Source organism: Caretta caretta, chromosome 8 (genome assembly GCF_965140235.1).
Source record: "Caretta caretta isolate rCarCar2 chromosome 8, rCarCar1.hap1, whole genome shotgun sequence".
NCBI classification, from domain to species: domain Eukaryota; kingdom Metazoa; phylum Chordata; order Testudines; family Cheloniidae; genus Caretta; species Caretta caretta.
In genome coordinates this window covers 83,267,649-83,289,048 of record NC_134213.1, presented here as the reverse complement: position 1 = coordinate 83,289,048, position 21,400 = coordinate 83,267,649, and the positions used below count along the sequence as shown (strand labels likewise).

Sequence of the window (21,400 nt, the reverse complement as noted above, 5' to 3'; positions counted from 1 at the left end):
AAAAGACTGGGTTCTTTTAAATCTGATCATTGAGGCAAACTGCTTGAGATAAAAAGCAAACACGCCCATGGTGATTCACTTACTCAGTCAAATCAGAAACAGATAGTCTTGCGGACTCACCAGTTTATTTAATTTGCTGTTTGAAATGTAAGCTTCTGGGTAAAAATCTGGTTCCCCAGTTCTTTCACATGCAGCCTAACACACAGTGTTTTGAAGGAGAGAAAAATATTGGTACCCAAGTGTATTATTGCTCTATTTTATATTTTGTCACTTGCCTTCACTGCCTCTATAAATTATCTTTCTAGGTTTCATTCAGAACAAACAAATAGCTGCACATAATTAAATGTAGAAAGGTGTAATTTCAAGAACTTGCCATTCAGAAACTGTTGAGTGATTACCACACTTCTGAATTCTATGCAAAACATGATTTAGTTCACTGGAGATACAAACAAAACAAAGCTTGCAGGCAAATTAACACTGCGATTCAAATACATAACCCATTTCAAATAAGCTGGAAGTATTAAAAAGACTTCTATATGTATGCTTACGTTCAATTATATCTTCTTCAACCATTTGTTAAAAGCGCCTCAATAGATATTATAATCGAAATAACAATTTTAAAAGAGAAAAAATAAAAGAATTTGTAAATTAATCTATAAACCATTGCTACTTACTTCAGCTAATGTTCTAGTAATATTTTCAGTTATACAGTCATTATGTAACTTGCACTTTGCCTTTGGATTTTCTGTAGAAATTAAAAAGAAGACTAATCAATTACAGTATAACAGTTCTTATATAAGAAAACTCAAACCTCTACAGTATTTGGAACTTGCACATGCATATGGATCATTCACAAGCATAAACTATTAGGACCTGATTCTGACCTCACTTACTGGTTTGACACTGGTATAAAGGCACCAAGCCACATTCTCTACTGGTTTCAATGGGAGCAGCTCCACTTACTTCAGTGGAGTTTTGCTAATTTACACCAGCAGAGAATTTGGCCCATTGACGCACTGTTTACACTGGTATGAGTGAGAGAAGAAATCGGACTTATACAGTTTAGAATACACATCAACACAATGTCAGGTTGGGTCTTCAATATAGAACAGATTTCATCATATTGTTCAGTACAAATATATTGCTAAGAGTACATCTCAATGATATTCTTAGAAAATGTAGGTATGAGTGTCTTGCCTCTTTTTCATGTCTGGCTGATTAATCTAACTGAAGATAAAGAGACACTGGTGGGTTTCTCAGAAGATGTAGTTCTATAATAACACATAAACCTTTATAATATCATTTACCTTGGCAGGAAGTGCCATCATTTGGCTTAAACTGTAATTTTCCTGTGGATGGTTGATAACCTTCCTTACAGGAGCAGTTATATCCTCCATCCACATTTTCACATTTTGCATGATCTCCACAGGCAATAGTTACTGCTTCACTGCACTCATCTATATCTGCAAATATTGTGAGAAATTGAATTTTTTATTAAGTATTTAAAGACTAACACTTGCTGCCTTGTTGATAAGTTATGCATACAGCAATTTCACATCAAGATTTCACAAAATAACATTAAAGAAAAAATAGCAAAAAGCTAAAAAAGCCAAATTGAATGGCAAAGACATCTGCTAATTATATCACTTAGGGTTCGGGACAATAAAGCACAATTAAGCATCTCTTTAATATTAAAAATATTCTTCAATGAGAGACTGCTGATTTTTTGCACAGCTATAACAACTGTTCACTGAAAAAACCTTCTTTGTACATATACTGTATTTTTCATGTTTTAAAGGTGAGTTTACAAGTTAATTCAACAATATCAAAATACTAGATTATGTATGATGAAAATAATCTAAAACCTAATTTTTCTACATATCATACTAAAATAGATTGTACTACCTTATTATTCAGTTAGGAAAGACAGAGGAAACTGGTATACACAGCCTTTTGATTTAAAATCAATGCTTTATTATTTTAGTATTTAAAGGATCAATTTGCCTGTCTAGTTAATCTAATATTAAAGTCAAAGGCTGTTCAAAGTGCTTGACTTGTCTATTTTATCCACATTTAAACTTAATTTCCCTACAATTGATGATTCCTTCCTAATTAATTTGGGTAGGTAAGTTCAGTAATTCAATTGACAGAGTGAGAGTGGGTCAGAGAATTAAACTGATGAATTGTTGGAAGGAAAGCTGTGAACTGATGGATTTGGAAAGGCAGGGCAAAAACTGATTTGATGCATGGGAAAGAGGGTCTTGCATTATATCGACTGACTGGGGATAGCGACCAAAGAATTCAACTGACACACTGAGCCTTGGAACTATACTGAGTAATTGTGAAAAGTGGGGTGAGGATCTGAGAAATTATGTACTGGGGGAGGAGGGAAGAACTGAACAGGCTGGAAAGAGGAAGGACCAAAAAAAGAATTGATTAATTTGTAGTTAGAAGCCAATACATGTATAGATTTAGAAGAGGAGGGGCTGAGAATTGAATTGAAGGCTTGTGGACGTGGAAAACAGAACTGATGATCTGGGAAAGGGGCCAAAATTAAACTGGTGAATTGGGGATAACTGAATACATTGGATAGGGGTTGGGGGGAAACAGTGCTTGTGGGAGAGTGCAAACATTGATGAATTGATGGAGGGGCTCATGCTGATAAGAGGGGCTTAGGAGAGAACAAATAGAGAATGGATGGGGGGACTATGAAATAGGCTTTTAGTTTTGAGGAACTGATCATTGGTTTTCAGTGCTGGTACTGGTTAGATTAGAGAGTGGATTTCTGGTGACAGTGATTCTGTGAGGCAGAGAATGTGTGAGGCAAAAATGGGTAAGAAAAAGAAGAATGACTGGATTTGGCACAGAAAGGGGAGAGTACCGATAAGGAGGAGTGGGAATACGTTTGTGGAAAGTAGAAGTCAGGGTATGTGGACTAGAGAGAGAAGGGAGAAATTCAGGGAATAAAGAAGAATGGGAGACATTTGGAATTGGAAGGAAGAGACAATGTTAGGGAGGGGTTAATACAATAAAAAATAAATATTAGAAGAACAGAGGAAGAAGAACAATGAGAATGGAGGGAGAAAAAAAGATTTTACTTGTCTGAGTGCGGGGAGGGAGGCAAAGATACATAAAGGCATTTGAGGAATACTCAAAGGGCTTCTGCTTTTGGTGGGAATTATTTGTTGGTAATTTAATAGAACATAATTTGCCAATGGCAAGCATGTCTGGTTAAAAAAATCAGATAAATGCTTTAAAAAAATCTTTTGTACATGGAATTGTACATGGCATTTGAACATTTAATGGAGGAGTCTAAGAACCATCTCACCCCACTTTTTTTTATGCTTTATCCACGGTCCCCCACAGCCTCCTATCTTCTACTGGTTTAGACTAAGGCCTTCCTAGACAATTACAGGGTGCCATAATCACACTGGAAGGCACTAGGAGTTATTTTGAAAGATCAAGTGTGAGACTAAGTTGCTGACATCTGTATTATGTTGATAATTCATTTCTATACTTAATTAACAAATATTGAGTCATTTGACTTCAGCATATGGGCTTTTGCATTATTTATATATGAATGTTTTTTTATGACCTGCCTGCTGAGGTGTCAACCATGTCAAATCTCCGTGGATTGATTAAAGTGAGGAAAACAAAAAGAGAAGTACCATGTGAGATATTCCTACACAAAAGGTAAATCATAATCAAATGCTGTCATTTGAACACATGGGACGCCAAAGACACTAGTCCCGGTATTTAAATAATCCATTCACATCAATTAATTGTATGGCTCTTTTTTGGAGCACATAAATGTCACTCCGTGTCCCACTACTGTAACATAGATGCACTTGGATTAAATTGAAGAGCCAAGAGTGAGTGTATGTGAGAAAACAATGACAACACCAGTCTGCATAATGGTTCCACAGATGAGCCTCACCTCCAGGGATTTTCTTGGCCTTCTCAGCTATGAAGAGAAGGATGTGTAAGTCCTAACAAGATCTCCAGCATGCAGCTCATTGTGAAATATCAATAAATGACAAACTTCACAACAACCTGAAATGCCTAATTCGAATGTGTGCTAAAATAATCTATTAATAGTTTGATTTATAACAACACTTATAAAGTTGGTATTAAAATCAATAGATAACTAATAGCAACCTTCCTTTCCTAAAAATTATACCTCCTAGAGATGTGCATAAATAATTGAACGTATTCCAGATCATCATTGCTAAGTATCAGGTTGCTATGTCACTTACCATTACAAGTTTTTCAAAGTTATTATACTTGTCTTGCAACATATGATAATTTGTTTTTCATAAACCCAAATCATTTATTTGTCATTATTAGGTATTTATATAAATTACCTTTCTTTTCATACTGTTGTCACATATTAGTTGTAATGGAGACCTTAATGAGGAAGCAGGATTTTAAAAACAGAAGTGGAAGCTCATGGACAAGGCATCAAAGATGCTAAGGACATACAAAACGACTGAGGAGTATATACAAATAGTTTATCTGCAGCTAAGTTGTCTATACTGAATGAATATATATGAAACCTAGCTAATACAGTGTTTACTGGAGAAAATAGTTACTGGAGTAGATAACTAAAGGTACTGATCACCTTCACATTTTCTTTAAATCAATATGATTTGTAGGTGCCATCAACAATTTTACTGCCATTTCAAGGTAGATTGTATGTTGCTTTTAAAAATGTTAACAGTGTCAGTTTAAGTTTTCTTCTGTACTTTTTGCAGGGTTTTGAGGGGGTCACTCTATTTTAGATGCATGTGCAACTTTAGACCACACAGGAGACAACAGCTTGTCAATGCTTTTAGAAAGTGATCCATTTCCACTTGAGGTTTATAGCCATTCATTCTCCGATTATCTACAATCGGAGCAAGTTTGGGCACCAAAAGCCCAGTCTTGTAACTCTAACTCACATGAGTAGTCTTTAGTGAGAAGATTCATAAGTGATGGTTGAAGGACTGGGCCCTTTAACGAGAAGACCATTTGCCATGGTTCAGCAAGGAACCCTCCCTTTCAGAAAATATTCAAAACAAACTCTGGAACTGAGCTTCGAAGCCTTTATAATAGCTCCGATCAGAAAGAAATATTAAAGCAAAATCTCCCAAAATAACACCACGAGCACCAGTTAGCTAGTATGAAAAGAGATGCATAACTTTTTATTATCTTTCTGCTTTTTTGTCACTGCTCGTTTACTACAGCAGGCAAGATAATTCCAATTATTATAAAAAGAAAAGGAGTACTTGTGGCACCTTAGAGACTAACCAATTTATTTGAGCATAAGCTTTCGTGAGCTACAGCTAGCTCACGAAAGCTCATGCTCAAATAAATTGGTTAGTCTCTAAGGTGCCACAAGTACTCCTTTTCTTTTTGCGAATACAGACTAACACGGCTGTTACTCTGAAACCTGTCAATTAATATAAAGGTAGTGAGAATGGTTATTATGTTCAGTCTTGCCAACTACGGGATCATAGCTATATTTCTTTGATTCTTCATCAGCCAGTCAAGATAGCTTGATGTCTCCATTATAAATTATGCTTATTATTAGCTTGTAGGGTATTGAAAAGTCCACTGGTAAAGGACCAGATGTTCCTTTTGGTTCTGTACTGTGGAGGGGAGCAATGTACACAAAGTGGATTCCAAATTGTCCTAAGAAGGGCATATGCAAAGCGATAACAGCTACGTGGCATAATGCCATATCCCTGCACAAATGGCATTCTAATGTGCTATGACAAAGAAGGGCATATGGCCAATCAGCTGGGGGAAAAGTCAGGACCCGAATGCAGAAGTGCATGCTTGGAAGAATGGTGCAACTTCTTCCAGAAATTGTGATGCAGAGATGTCAAATTCATTCTGGACAGGAACAAATTCTATTTTTGACCCCTTGGACTGGGGTTACAATTTAGAGCTCCATTCCCCCATTGACCCACAGCAGAACATTCACTCATATACAAAGATCAAGGGTGGAAAATGGCTTTTATGTAGTAAATAAGCTTATAATTGTTATTTAGCTTTTATAGAGCATCACAAGCAGGAAAATATCCTCACCTTCAGGACCACCACTATTTCTACTTTGCGTTTTTTTCATTCTCTATTCTCCCTTCTCAATTTCTCTGTCCCTTGTCTTTGTGACTCTCGTCCTTCCTTCCCTCTGCTTTTCCTTCTCTACAGCAACCTCCAGTTTTCTTCTCCCTGTGGGTGTTATCATCACCCCCTTCCCTAATCTATCTGATATAATGATCAGCCATGAAAAACTTACCACTGACATGTAAAGTGTCATCATTAGATATTAGAGTTAACAGCCCAATTAGATTAATGGTGGGAAACTGCCATCTCCCAGAAACAGTGTTTCAGGCTATCTTTAGACCCAGGAATACAACATTGCATCAGTTATGCTTGCTTCACATTTGAAAGGTTAACATGAAATCCCAGAGGGATAGAAACTTTTTGTTTGTTTGTTTAAAGAAAGCTTAGATTGTGCAAATTCAGAATAGTCCGTGGCACCTTATAGACTAATAGAGGTATTGGAGCATAAGCTTTCGTGGCTGAATACCCACTTCGTCGGATGCATGTAGTGGAAATTTCCAGAGGCAGGTATAAATATGCAAGCAAGAAGCAGCCTAGGCATAATGAGAAAAGGAGTACTTGTGGCACCTTAGAGACTAACCAATTTATTTGAGCATGAGCTTTCGTGAGCTACAGCTCACTTAAATTGGTTAGTCTCTAAGGTGCCACAAGTACTCCTTTTCTTTTTGCGAATACAGACTAACACGGCTGTTCCTCTGAAAACTAGGCATAATGAGGTTAGTTCAATCAGGGAGGATGTGGCCCTCTTCTAGCAGTTGAGGTGTGAACACCAAGGAAAGAGAAACTGCTTATGTAGTTGGCGAGCCATTCACAGTCTTTCTTTAATCCTGAGTTGATGGTGTCAAATTTGCAAATGAACTGAAGCTCAGCAGTTTCTCTTTGAAGTCAGCTCCTGAAGTTTTTTTGCTGCATGATGGCTACCTTTAAATCTGCTATTGTGTCTAGGGAGGTTGAAGTGTTCTCCTACAGGTTTTTGTATATTGCCATGCCGCTTTTACAGACTAACACGGCTACCCTTCTGATACAAATTCAGAATGTGTCTTGGGGCCACATAAATACATCAAGTGACAGCAGTGTCCTAGTGCAAATTAAGCAGCTCTGACTTGTACAGCATAGCCAACACTACTAGATTCGTATTATAATACTGGTGTCCACTCCAGAAATATGGCACTGCCTGCCACCTAGGTACTCCACTAGGGTGCTATTGTCTGTGTGTAGATGACATGTCTGAGACCTCTCCCCCCTGTAGCAGATCCATGGGTTACAATGTAATCCTCTATGGCTTCCTCGATAAACTGCAAAACTGAATTTATTTATTTTGTACCTGTATTTAATGGCATAATATGCCACGAGGTTATTTTTGTTTTGGAACGTGTCAACTCCATCCACACTGATTTGCACAAAAGAAGAGGAAAGCCGACAATCAAGGACCACTGGAGGATTACAGTAGAATGTCTACACTCTGAACAGCAGGGAAAAAGTTTATTATTAATTTATAATACCTTAGGCATGGAATAGGACCCCATTGAGCTAGGTGGTGTACAATCACAGAACAAAGAGATGGTCCTTGCCCCATCTAGATATTTACAGTCTAGGACAGAGGTGGGCAAACTACAGCCCGCGGGCCACATCTGGCCCATGGGACCCTCCTGCCTGGTCCCTGAGCTCCTGGCCAAGGAGGTTCACCCCAAGCCCCTCCCCCACTGTTCCCCTCTCCCCAGCAGCCTCAGTGCACTGCACTGTCGGCGCAATGCTCTGGGCAGCCGGGCAACACAGTTGCAGAGCTGCGGCCTGACCCAGTGCTCTGGGCAGTTCGGCTGTAGCGCCACCAGCCACTGGTGCTCCAGGCAGTGCGGTAAGGGGGCAGGGAGTGGGGGGAGGGGTTGGATAGACGGCTGGGGAGTTGGGGGTGTAGATAGGGGTCGGGGTGGTCAGAAGGCGGGGAACAGGGGGGTTGGATGGGGAAGGGGTCCTGGATGGGGCAGTCAGGAAGGAGGGAGGGGGTTGGATGGGGGGCAGTTTGGGGCAGGGGTTCTGGGGGCAGTCAGGGGACAGGGAGAAGGGGTGGTCGGATGGGGCAGGGGTCCCGGGGGAGCTGTCAGGGGGTGAGAAGTGGGGTGGGGTCAGATAGGAGGCGGGGGCTGGGCCATGCCTGGCTGTTTGGGGAGACACAGCCTCCCCTAACCGGCCCTCCATACAATTTTGGAAACCCGATGTGGCCCTTAGGCTAAAAATTTTGCCAGCCCCTGATCTAGGATACGACTGCTTTGAAATCAGGGACTTCAGCATGTGTAGGCATATCCAAGCTAGCTTGGATCTAGCTAACTCGAATAATAATAGTGAAGCTGCAGCAAAGCAGATGGCTAAATTGATTAGCCTCTTGAGTACAAAGCTAGCAAGACCAATGCTAGCTCAGGTATGTCTACACATGCTTTAGTCACACCTATGGCTGCAGTGTAGACATAATCTTAGTACAGGAAAAGGGACAACAGATGGATATAGACAGACAAATGTAATAATAAAAAGTAATCTTTCTCAACTGGCAAAAAAGTAAAGCAAAGCTAGGAACAGTCAAGTGAAACAACTTTGAAGACATGATTTCTGAAGCTTATGGTAAAAATCAAGACATCTTCTGGAAACAGGTAATTTTTACAGCTCATTGTGCTCACAACATGAATCCCAGATAACCTGAGAACAGATTCACAGCAACGTAGTAAAATGGAAACATGATATCAGGATGTGAGAAACATCAATGAAATTTTGACTAGATCATTCTCTAGCCTAATATGCAACTATTTTGCTTATATTTGGAATGGTAAGAAAAGACAGACATTGTCAGGACTGTCAAGCTTTGGAGAGAGATATCTGGAACTAAATATAATCAGCCCAAAGATGATATATCTGTGTAAAGAGGCAGTGGATTTATTGCTTGTTTTCCCATTCCCAAAAGAGTATCACAGCACAAAAAGAAAATTACCAAAGGATTGAAAAAAGAGAAATAGTTACAATTCTTCCAATGAAGGGCAATCCTTAAGGACTGCACAATTGTTCAGAAATAATATTTTCCCAGAGAACATTTCCTGTCTTGTAATCCTAAATGTGATCCATCAAACTGCTATAGAGGTAGAAACTGAAGGACTGCACAGAAGGTAGGGTAGATACTCATCCTATTCACTATCTTAAACCAGAACTGAAAAGAAGAATCAGTGAGGGATGAAGGGCTGTTTGGAATATTGCCCAGAGTCTGGTGCTGAGGTGTGAGCAAATTGAATGTGGCTGGGACAAACCCTAAAGGCCATTCTGCTGGTCCAGGATCAGTGGATTGCCTTGAATTCTGACCAAATCCCATCTGGCCCCTGCCAGGCCCATTGTGTTGGTAGACCCAGGAGAAGGTGGCATAAGGTGGAAAGAATGTGGGCCACCATTTGGCCTTAGATCTACATTCCTATATAAAGCTACTGCATTCAGGTTAAATCCTGAAGTTCTGTTGAGGTCAATGGGACTTTTGTTGAGTAAAGATATTAGGAAGAAGTCTTTAGTTATTGAGACATAGGGGCTTGAACTGGAATACCAGGTCTGTGCCACTCTGAATTATGGGAAGCTCTCATCCAAATTGCACAGATCAGGGCACCTGAATTTCTTTTACTGGATTTCTCTAATTAACAGGATGCATAAGAAATAAGTGACAATTTAAAGCTACCTGGCTGACATTATAGTAACTTACCCACACAAAAGGTTCCATCATTAGTTACAAACTTCTCTTGACCACTGCTAGATCTGAAACCAGTTGCACACATGCAGTAATAACTCCCCACAGTATTGGTACAGTTGGCATTCTCTCCACAAGGTTGTGTAGCATTTTCACATTCATTATCATCTGTCAAGATACAAATTACATAAACATAATTTTCATTTGTCAGTTAAATAAAATAATGGTTTAATCTGGACTCCAGTATTTTTTGTTTATCGATGTTGAGACGGACATGCTGATTATCTGTTTAACACTGGCCTCAAAAATGCCAAGGACTTAATCATGCTCAAAGCCACATAGGTATCCAAAGTAAAACCAGCCATGTATTAGAGGAGAACAGAAATGCTTGTACTAAACTGATGTTCTAGCAGGAATCCCCACTTCCAAACCACATATCAGGTCAGATACGCTCATGTTTAGAAGATCTCCAAATAGAGACCTGGTGTGATATCCTGGGTCTCAAACCCAGGCCTGAGAGTGTCCAGGCAGCTGTCGCATTCTCACCTCCACCCAATGTCTGCTGAAGGCTGGTGGGTTGAGAAGCTAATAGGACAACAGCCTCAGCCAAGGCACCCCACACAAGTGCCTGGACTGGAGGGTTGCCAAGCTCCACTGATTGGTTCAACCATGCCACGTAAGCCAGAAGGAGGCATAGGAAGTTGTCTGAGCAACTAGGTGATTCCCTGTTGCTGCTGCATTGGATCCTGCTTGTGCCTGCTTCCTTCATTCTGCACCCAACCCTGTTCCTGATTCCTTTTCTGCTCCTGGCTTCCCCCTGCTTTTGTTCCTGCTCACCACCATGTTCCTGCTCTGTGCGGGATCTTTGCCTCTCTTCCAGTTCCTGTCCTCTTGCCTAACTTCTGACAATCAGTTACCAGTCCCAGCTCTGGCTCTGGTAATTGGCAGTTGACTCTGGTGCTGACCCTTGACTTTGTTCACTGACCTGGACACCTGCTGTACCCACTAGACCTGACTTCTGTTCTAATCTTCAGACAGTTGTCCCAGTCCTTAACATGTGGATGGTGTCCCGAAATCCACATATGGAGGATGGGCCATGGGCAGGTGCCAAAAAAATGTGCACAGATATACAGTATATTGTTCTCCACTTCGATCTTTCTCGAGATTTTTTGGAAAAGAATGCATTATCTTTGCTATGGAGCCTTCTCTCCTTAGGGTCCTTGGGACAGCGAATGCCAAAGAGCAGAGGGCTTCTGCCAGGGGCAAGTGTCCTGACCTAGATAACCTTCATCTCCCACAAATTCTGGAGGATTCACCGACTATAAAGGCAGGCCCACTGGTATATTTCAGAAGGGGGCCAACACATGCTCTTAATGGAAAAACAGGGAAAGAACTTCATAAGGGTATCTTTCTGAAGATTACCCCTCTAGACACCTTTCCTGTGGGTTTTATCATAGGGGTGAGGGAGGAGAAGGGGAATGATCTAAGTGATTTGACAAAACATACTAAGAAGCCAATTGAATCAATACACACAATACAATTATTTCTTCTATATTCTTCCATACACACTGCATTCTGGATGTTCTATACAATTAAATAATCCTCTGACCAACTTTAGGGAACAGTGCAAAACCTTCCTCTCCAGTAAAGTATATCCACTATAGCAAGAATGACACAACACTGATACCTCCATCCACTCAAATGTTCCCCCGAAAATTTCCCCCAAAACCCTGAAGCAAAAGAAATAAATTAATCTAGCAAGAGCTCCCCAGAACCAAAAAATACTCCAAGAAGAGTTTTTCATCCTAAGAGAAGGAGGCCCTGGCTATTCTCATGAAGTCCACTAGGGACTTTGCTCTTACTGTTATATGGAAGATGCTCAGAGTCTACAATGATGGGGAGCAGTATAAAACCCTAAGATATAGCTACTAATTGCAGAAATATAATTATATTAAGAGGCATGGTAGCAGGGAGAAAAAAGCAGTGGGGGAGGTTTAGGTTGGATATTAGGAAAATCTTTTTCACTAGGAGGGTGGTGAAACACTGGAATGCATTACCTAGGGAGGTGGTGGAATCTCCTTCCTTAGAAGTTTTTAAGGTCAGGCTTGACAAAGCCCTGGCTGGGATGATTAAGTTGAGGATTGGTCCTGCTTTGAGCAGGGGGTTGGACTATATGACCTCCTGAGGTCCCTTCCAACCCTGGTTTCTATGATTCTCTGATTCTCTGAAATAAGGTGTTTTCAGACACAGGTGCCAGCAGATAAGGACGATACCAGTGTGCCAAATGAGTTGAGAGAGTGGCAAGAATAGAGTGAGCTGACATTTGTAAGGCTATAGCAGGGACAAATGTCTGCCTTGTAACTTATTCTGAACCCCTGGAATAGCCCTTGCACAGGGACCTTTTCAGATGTAAAGTTAATGGGAAACCCTTTTACTACATGTGATTTAACACACCTTTCAGTTAGTTCACAGTGCAAATGCCACTCAGGAACATCAAATGGATTTACAACATTCTCCAGGGGACTTTGGGTCAATGCTAATGAATGGATTACACTCATTATAACTAATATTGTAATTTAATTTAATAAGGAATCCAAGTGTAAAAGCAATTTGCTAAGGTATGTTAACAATATTTATTTTATGGCTTTAGCAGCTGTACTTCTGAAAAAACAATAGAGAAGGGTGTGTGATTTGGCTCTCACTTACAGAACACTGGTGTACACCTGAATTAACTGCAGTGAAGTAATGGAATTGCATCGGGGGAAAACTGGTGTAAATGAGATCAGAATCAGAGCCCAGAAACTAATATTTTAAGATATGAGCACTTCATGATCTGTGGCATGTTTCTCACTCCAATGACAAGCATGCTAGAGTACATGCCATAGAAAACTTTAACCTTCGCGTTGTTTTCCTTTAGAACTCACCCTCTTGGGGACAATGACTGTGACCATGGAATTGCATTTTGTGTGTGTGTGTGTGTGTGCGCGTGTTTGGTGATCTTGCTCAGCATGACCTATTACTGTGATGCACACTATCCATTAGAACCCTAGCCTTTCAGCTGAAAAAATCAGTGTGGCTATGAGTGCGCCATACAAAGTCTGCAATTAAAATCGAAAACTATGGTGTTGGGGCAGGCAATGCAATGGTTTCTAGAAGATAAGACGCAGTGGTTTTGGAAAATGTGGGGTGGAACCCTTGGAAGAACAGAAGCGGGAAAGAAGACTGGCTACATGGAGACTTATTCAAGGCCAGGGGGAAATAGGGCTGAACAGACAGAGGTCATTCCATTTTGTGCGTGGAAAAAGCAAAAACTCCTGCCTGTGTTTTCTAGTGTCTCAGACATAAGAACGGCAGTCCTGAAAGCCTGGCTGTATGACAGCTCTCAAGTGGCCCAAAGAACACGCTCAAGCAGTATAAACTGATTCATACAGTGGACACCGTTAAAATCTTTACAGTTTTGTCTAATTAACTTTCCCGTGGTATTGGCGGCATTCCATATATTTTGGGAGCTCATAAATATTTTAATGGTAATCATTGTATATTGGAAGGATCTCCTGTTCTGGGAACCTTTTCAGATAAGTGCTCCTGCTGGCCCCCACTTTCCTGAGAGGAAACAAATCTCTTTTTTAATCACCCTACAAGCCTGGCTTGTTTTCATTCATCTGGCCTGACTAGCTAATGAGCACAGAATTTTAGGTTGCTTACACAGAGGCATCGCAGGAACTCCTTACAAGGAAGATTATGAGAACTAACTTCCCAGATCACTTAACGTCAGATTTACATGGATGCAACTCCATTTACATCAATGGTTCTAATCCTGATTTTCTCCCGTGTCACCGACAGCAGAATCAGGCCTGATCTATGTATAATTTGATCCACAATGTCTATGAGGGTCCTAAGAACTGTGTACAAATATTTGAAGTATCTCAGTACCAAGAAGAGAGAGAAACTATTTAGTATTGAACCTACAAGTGCTGACGTGATGCACAGCAGGAAGCAGATGGCTATTGCTCTCCAGCACTATCTGTAAATGCAGGCTATGTCTATGTACAAGCGTGCAGAGAAGTAAGTCTTAAGCCTCTTGTATGTTTCCTCTTTTACTCTGCTGTAACAGTGCAGGTAAAATGAAGGGTAGGATATAACAAGACAGAAAATGTGTGTGTCTAATGACATATAGGAGTTAAGTGTGAGCCTTAGCATCCTTGAAGACAATGGACTATGCACATGCTGTTAAGTACTTTACTGGATTGGAGCCAGAGTTCTGAGCTCCTTGCAGGATAGAGCTCCTAGTCCAGAGGAACTTGGTGGTCACACTGCATTGTTTTCGTTAATGCCTGATAAAATTCACCAATTGTTCCCTGCCATGGTCATTACCTTTCCCTCATGCTTGCACTGTGCAAGATAAACTTTTCTGATGTGGGACAAGGCATTAGAAATAGGAGTAATAGGAGAAACTATTACTATTGGAGTTGGGGTGGTCATTTAGACTTGTGCAGAGTGGGTTTTACAACATTTTGCATATCGGTCAACAGTGACACAGGGTGTGCAGTAGAAAATTAGGCCAAACATGACCTTAGCCATCTCTAACCTGGCCACCAACTCTGCTCTGGAATACATAAAGTTTGACATAATCTAGATCGGAATGAAAGAAACCTCAAAGTCATCTGAAATGAAACCTAGCAATTTACATGTCAAACACAAGCAAAGTGAGCATCTGAAGTGCTAATATGATATCAATGAAGACTTGACAGTAAACTTTCATTTAGCTTTTCCTACAAGCTCAGATTTCATATATGTGAAATTTTGAGTAGACCATGCCAGGGATATAATTTAGTGGACCAGGTCCTGCTCCCATTGAAATTAATGGCAAAAGTATCACTGACATCTGTGGAACAAAGGGGATGCTTGCTATGGAAAAAAATCACTGAGTTCCTGCAAGGGACAGAAAGGGGATGTGTTTTCAAGAAAAAAGAAATTTCACATAAACTTTGAATTGTCATATTTAAGTATTCTGCTTGACTTCACAAAAATATTTAAAAACCACTAACAACAAAACATATTTTTCAATTCTTTTTATAGTCAAGATATTGAGCTACTGTATAAAAAAATCCAGTGTGAAGCCTAGGAGTTTAAAGATGTTTTCCAATTTTTACATAATTTATAATGCTATCAGATTTGTGGTTTATGGGGAGTCAGACAAAAATCAGGATTTATAGATTAGATAATTTCTAACCCCTTCTTAAACAAACTTGTTTAGCAATATGGACAGAAAGGAGGATACGCTAAATGATGAACAGGCATATGAGCCATTTGCTTTGTTGCTGCATAATCTAATTATAACATGTGTATGCATAGTAAAACAACTGCTGGCAAAAGAAGCCCATGAAGCATTGCAGGCAATATTTCAGGAATGCAAACTAAAAATCAAGGGAAAGAAATGACACAAGTGAAACAGGTATTGTTTAAAGATTTTTTTTAAATAACTGATGAATAAATATGAATGGCTTTTAGAAACAAGAGTGGTCAAATTACAAGGGTAATTCTTGTGCCTGAATGGTAATGTGTCATTCCAATCTATTTGATACACAAGATGTTCACAGAATGGCTGATCAGTCTTGAATTCATTTTTTTAAGCAGAGTTCTATAATATTTGGTATGCACTCAAATTGTTATAATTAAATATCACAATGGGAGGAAACCATGAATAATTTGTGACTTAGTTACAGGAAATTAGGTTTAAGTAGCCCAAAGACCAAAAAGGACTGTACATGGGGGCGTGTACATGTGTTACTATAGGGTAGGGTGGTTTTTTTTCTTATAAGTGTAAAATAAAAATGATTATACATGCTGGTCTCAAAAATACAAAGATAATGGACATCTATTTTCAGAGAACACTTTATATTTTATGATGCATGGGCATATTTATAATCAAACAAAAATCCAGTCAGTTATTGGCCAGACTCAATTTCTCAGCTAGTTTACAGGCTATATATAAAGATGTTCTAGAAGAATAGGTCTGAGACACTGATGTGCTTTTACTTGCCCGCTGCATTTTGAATCGGGCTGATGTTATTTCTGTATGAACAGTGCATGACATTAGTTCATGAATTAGTTTTTGGATTAGAATTATAGGGTCTAATCCAAAAACCACTGATGCCAAATGTGTGTCTTTCCATTGACTTCTGCAGGCTGTGCATTGGACCTCCCCACCCCCAACTCCATAGCTACTGTTAAAGAAAAGCTATAACTATGTCTTTCAATGCAGTTATGAGAAAGTTTTACATATGGAACATTTCTTATGCATGAACTCTAAATTGTGGATGAAATACAACTTTTGGTTTAAAATAATAATTCATGTGTCTTGATGCCACCATGTTACTGAAAAATGCATCGTTGTGCTATTCAGCATGACTTTAACAATCTGAATTTATAGTACAAAATTCTCCATCCCCATTCCACTCGACATTTCAGTTTCTCTGGCATTACCCAATTTTAGTGCACCATGGAAACTAAATTACAATCTCCAATATGGCTATATTGGAACTATTACAGTTACAAAATGATATCACTGGTCAGTAATATGGCAGTAGCTAAATAGAAGCCCCTGAAGTGCCAACCCTAGTTTAAACGTATGGTTTGATTTGAAATACCCTTTTCATTTTTTTCTTGAGAGAAAGCACGAACTTTCCGGGGGGAGGGATAGCTCAGTGGTTTGAGCATTGGCCTGCTAAACCCAGGGTTGTGAGTTCAATCCTTTACGGGGCCACGTAGGGATCACGGGCAAAATTTGGGGATTGGTCCTGCTTTGAGCAGGGGATTGGACTAGATGACCTCCTGAGGTCCCGTCCAACCCTGAGATTCTATGATTCATGGCAGTTAGCTGAGCAAAACAACTGCCTTCAAGGATTCCCATTAAAAATTAGTGAATCTCCATGATAAACTTTGTTACAGTGAGAACAGCTGGTTAGCCAAGGAGTCTCAGGTTCAGACCTGGCATATTAGGCCTTAGCCAGGAAGCAATGGCATTATTTTTCTTATTAGAAATTTTGAAATGAACCACTTTGATTTTTTAAAGAGAGAGAGAGAGAGAGAGAGATTAATACTTTTGTTTTCCCCCAACCACAAAATATTTCTACAACAAACTCAGTCCTCTTGGACCCACCCATAGCAAGCAGCTTGCTAAAATGATGCACTGAGTTTTAAAAATCAACAACTGAACAGGCACAGTAGCTACTTGCCATAAAGGCAGTTACACATTTGATGTTATTATGGCTCATAAGATACACAGCTCATACTGCTGCTAATGTTACGCTCGCAGCTTTATCATCAGACTTTCCTCCCTCCCCGTATCGCCTTAAAAGAAGCAATTAAAACAGAGAATCAGATTGAGCCCTGATTCAGGCCAGCGTAAACCAGGGTCCCTGGTGGTCAAAAAGCTGTCAGGATGGTTGTGACAGCACAAGCCTGGGGACTAGCGTGGAACCATCACAGTCTGAAAAATGGACAGCACTGGCTGGGAAGGGAATGTAGCCAAGGTGGCTGGGGAATACACTGATTCATTGCATTCTGCTGTTCTCCTTTGACAGCAGCCTCACCTGCTAGAGCTCCTGAAAAGCCTCTGGGGGAAACCTAAAGCTGACCTTCCCCAGCATAACCCCCAAGAGAAAGCAGTGGTGAAGTGCTTCACTTAACCCCTCAAAAGCAAGGAAATGAAGGCTTCCTGTAAAACAAATTCCAGTGCTACTCACCCTGCTGTGCTTTGCCTGTCTAGAGGTCTCAGAACAGCAAGCGATCTTACATACAGTGCTCATGTGCTGCAGTACAGTATATCTACAGTTGTAAGAGACTGACCCGAGGATGGCAATCTGCCTTTCTTTTCTGCAATATGTTACCATTAATGTTAATTTAACACAATTTATTTATGATTCTTAAAATATTCAGCATTTAGGTTTGGTTCAAATCAGCAGGAAAGAGCAGATGCTTAGATGAACCATTTGAGACTGCAAAACTGGGCTGGAAATCTCATTAGGATTAATGTCTTTCATAATGGGCCTGATTCATCTTTGACCTCTGGTGCCTTTGCACCAGCTATGCTGGTACAAAGGGAATACACAGCAGCCACACAGCTGCTATGGGAAATACCTGTGCCTCTTTCCCGCTGTGCTTTCATGGCTGTGCACCTCCTTGCAAGAGTTTATGGCACTGGAGATGCCCCGGGCATTCTAATAGCATGCTGAGGTCTTTTAGGCGTGTGGGTATAATGGTTCCACACCCCAGTTCCAAACTAACCCCGGAAAGCCCTGGAATCAGTGAGGCACAAGTCTTCCCTCTCAGTCCCTGCACCAGGCTCTGCACTGATGCATGGGCAAATTGAGGCCAGTATTTCTTGTGCTTCTAGCTGAAAAATGGGGCTGCATATTCCATGTAAACAGACTCTGAGGTCCTGGTTTGAACCTTGAAGTGCAAAGCAGCCTGCGCAAATGAAGGACAGTGGGGAGGAAAAGGGTTACACTTTTTTGAAACCAAAAAAAAAAACATTCAGGATGGTTTATTCAGAGCTTGGGCAAACTTTGGAGAGGTTCTTACGTTATCCAAAAAGCTTTCCTCATTATTGTTTGTAAAATCAGACATTAGAAATTAAATGTGAAATGCATTTACTATTGGGATAAATGCTAGTGATGAGAAGTGTCATTTGCTTAGCTGCACAGAACAATGCACTTCTCCAATGTGTGTGGAGTATCATGAAAAGAAAATCTATAATCTGTGATCATTCATATGTGGAGAACAGACTGAAAGAAAAAAAAAACATCGTTAAAATGCTACTCCTTGACTGGAAAGAAAACATTTACCCTGCAAAGCATCAACTTGGACTCAAGAAGAAGAAGCAGGTTCTCAAATTAGTTAGGTTAGAGAAGGGAAAGTGAGCATGGGTGTGTGTGTGGGGGGGGAGGGAATTCAATCATTTTAGGATCCATGTGAGGTCTGGAACAACTGCGTACGATCTCACTGTTCTCATACAGAGAGGGACATGTTTATTTAGCAGCGTCCTGGGCACTGTCACTCCTCTTCCCTCAAAAAGTCCCATGAATGTGTAGGGGAAGGAGATGTGTCACAACCTCCCCACCTTGGCATGATTCACCAAAAATGTGTGGAGGTCTGCAGCACTGTAGTGTTGAGGGTGGGGGTGGGAGGAATCTCAGAAGCAGCAGTGGACCGGAGAAGACTCGGTAGCCCATTTCCTTTACAGCTGCTTGGAAGCTTATGGGTGGTTCCAGAATTCATGTGAAGAAACAGAGTCAACTGCTTGTTTCACTTAGGTGACTCCTAGCCCCCTCCCTGTTCAGAACAATTTGAGGAAAACTTCACGAGTGGACATTACAGAGAATTCCTCTCTCTGCTGTGAATTTTCCCATAGGAGGCGGCAACTCCCCCCACCCTCCAGGAACCCAATAGCACTGGCTGTTCTATGAATTCATCACAAAGCAAGTAGAAATTTGACTTCAATGGCATTATGTCTATTTACACCAGCAGAGCATCTAGTCCGGTGAGATTGTTACGACGCAGACTGAAAGAAGAAGAGCGAGTGACCTGTTTGTAATAGCTTAGTTATAACAGAAAATGATGAGTCACAAACAAAATTGAAATGCTGGCAGTTCAGGTTAGCAGTGAGTTGTTTGAATTCTCAGTCTGTGACTATGAGGAATGGATTAGTTCTCTGGAAAATGGGCTGATGGAGACTTGACAAGAGGAGATGAACAATGATCCAATTTCTACTGAGCAGTCACATGCATCTTCTATACCTGAGTAGTTACAAATACACTGAATTTATTTGGAGAGGATGTGAGCAAGTGAGACACCATCATGCGTGTCTAAACATTTTGGTCCCACACCAAAGATTACAGAAAAGAACACAACAGCAAGCAGTTTGATTTTAAAAAAAGAAGAAAAGTTTATGCTCTGGGCAACACTCTCCCAAATTTCCAGACCCTGATCACCACCAGCCAGGAAATGCATCATAACACTCTGGCTTACAAACCCTGTCATTGCAGTGTGGATAAACAAGTTTATACCTTGAATTAGGCAGACATACCTACAGCTTTATCTTACAAGCTATTCATAACATAAAACAGACAACAAAGGGCTTGAGATAAACAACACTGCATTAGGTCAACATATATACTCACATTTTGTTTATATAGGTTCAAATCCTGGAGTCCTCAGCCTGTCGACATTAGGCCCAAATGGCAGCAGAAACTGCCCATTTCCAATTTGCAGGTGGGAGCTGGGGTGGGAAGCACTGAGGAGAATTTCACAACTCCTTGCCTGCTAGGAAGCCCCCCTCAGGAGCATGGAGGGGAGTTTTGAGCGGGACTGGAGTTAGGCTGAGATCTAACTGTACTCTGACCATGCGGTATGAAATGGACTGTGCTCACTGGCTATAATGAGCTATATGGGACTACTCACATGCACAAAGTTAGGCACATCCTTGCATACACTGCTGAACTGGGGCCTACTGGACGCAAGGGAAAACCACGTTCTGTTCTGGTTTGGTCCATTATAGAGTTAGAGGCCAGACATGAAATTTGGATCCAGAGTCAGGTGGGGATTCTGAACTCCCTCAAAGGATGGGGATGGGTGTTTGGATTTAGCTCAGGCTCATCTCCACTGAACTCTGAAAAAAAGAGCATTTTCTTGCATGAACTGCACTATCACGCCCCCCAGGTGATATGATGTGAAATGGCAGTACAGCCTCCACATTCACCTGGAGTGAATGGATCCACAATTTATTCATATATTTATATTTTAAGGGTGGGAAGAGTCTGGTACCGAAGTGGGGCCAAATCTATAACTCATGGAAATTAATGGAAAGGCTCCCATTGACTTCAGTTATTTTTTATTAGGCTGGTGGAGACAAAAATGGCACAGAAACAGAAGGAAGAATGAAAAACATATGGCCCATACTCTTCTCATCACAAATGGATCAAGTTTCCAAGTTCCTTCCTCAGGGAAACACAATCTGGCATGCACCCTTTGTCAAACATCCCATTTGGGTACTGGACACAACATGCTTGAGACATTACGGCAAGAGAAACCACCATCAGATGCCTGGATTTCCTCCACTGAAAAAAATGAATTAAAACAAGGTGATGTACTTTGGAATTGGAGTACATCGGATGTGGCTTGTCAGCAATATACAGGTGTGAATGTTTTTCTGAACACTACCAATAAGGGTTTTGGAAACTTCCACGCTTATTACATTAAGTCATTCTCAATTTGTGTTATTTTTTTTTTGTTGATAACCGACTTATTTTCATTAAATCACATCTTCTAACCAAGAAGTAAAGAAGCATATGTACATTCAGAAAATGTTTTCTTTTAAAAGGAAAGTGAGCAGTGAAGCAGTGTCTAGAATTGAGAAGGATTCTTTGGTTGACAACAGTGTCCACTGCAGCATTAAATATGCAGTCCAAATGAATGATTAATTTCAGCAGGGTAACTAGAGCAGTATTTGTTTTAAAACTAAAAACAGACAACATCTCCATTGTAATTTCTTGTGGACTTTCCACTGTATTTTCAATT

At 40.5% G+C, this 21,400-nt stretch overlaps 1 protein-coding gene across 4 annotated transcripts in view; it reads right to left on the bottom strand.

The window, feature by feature from the left end:
- The window catches only part of ADGRL4 (adhesion G protein-coupled receptor L4), a 100,163-nt gene that overhangs the window by 34,533 nt on the left and 44,230 nt on the right, over window positions 1–21,400 (bottom strand). For all 4 annotated transcript variants that reach the window (XM_048861661.2, XM_048861660.2, XM_048861659.2 and 1 more), the window contains 3 exons: window positions 9,836–9,988; window positions 1,308–1,463; window positions 675–745 (listed from right to left, as the gene is read on the bottom strand). In XM_048861661.2, coding sequence (XP_048717618.1) covers window positions 675–745; window positions 1,308–1,463; window positions 9,836–9,988 — 380 coding nt within the window. The remainder of the gene's footprint in view (window positions 1–674; window positions 746–1,307; window positions 1,464–9,835; window positions 9,989–21,400) is intronic.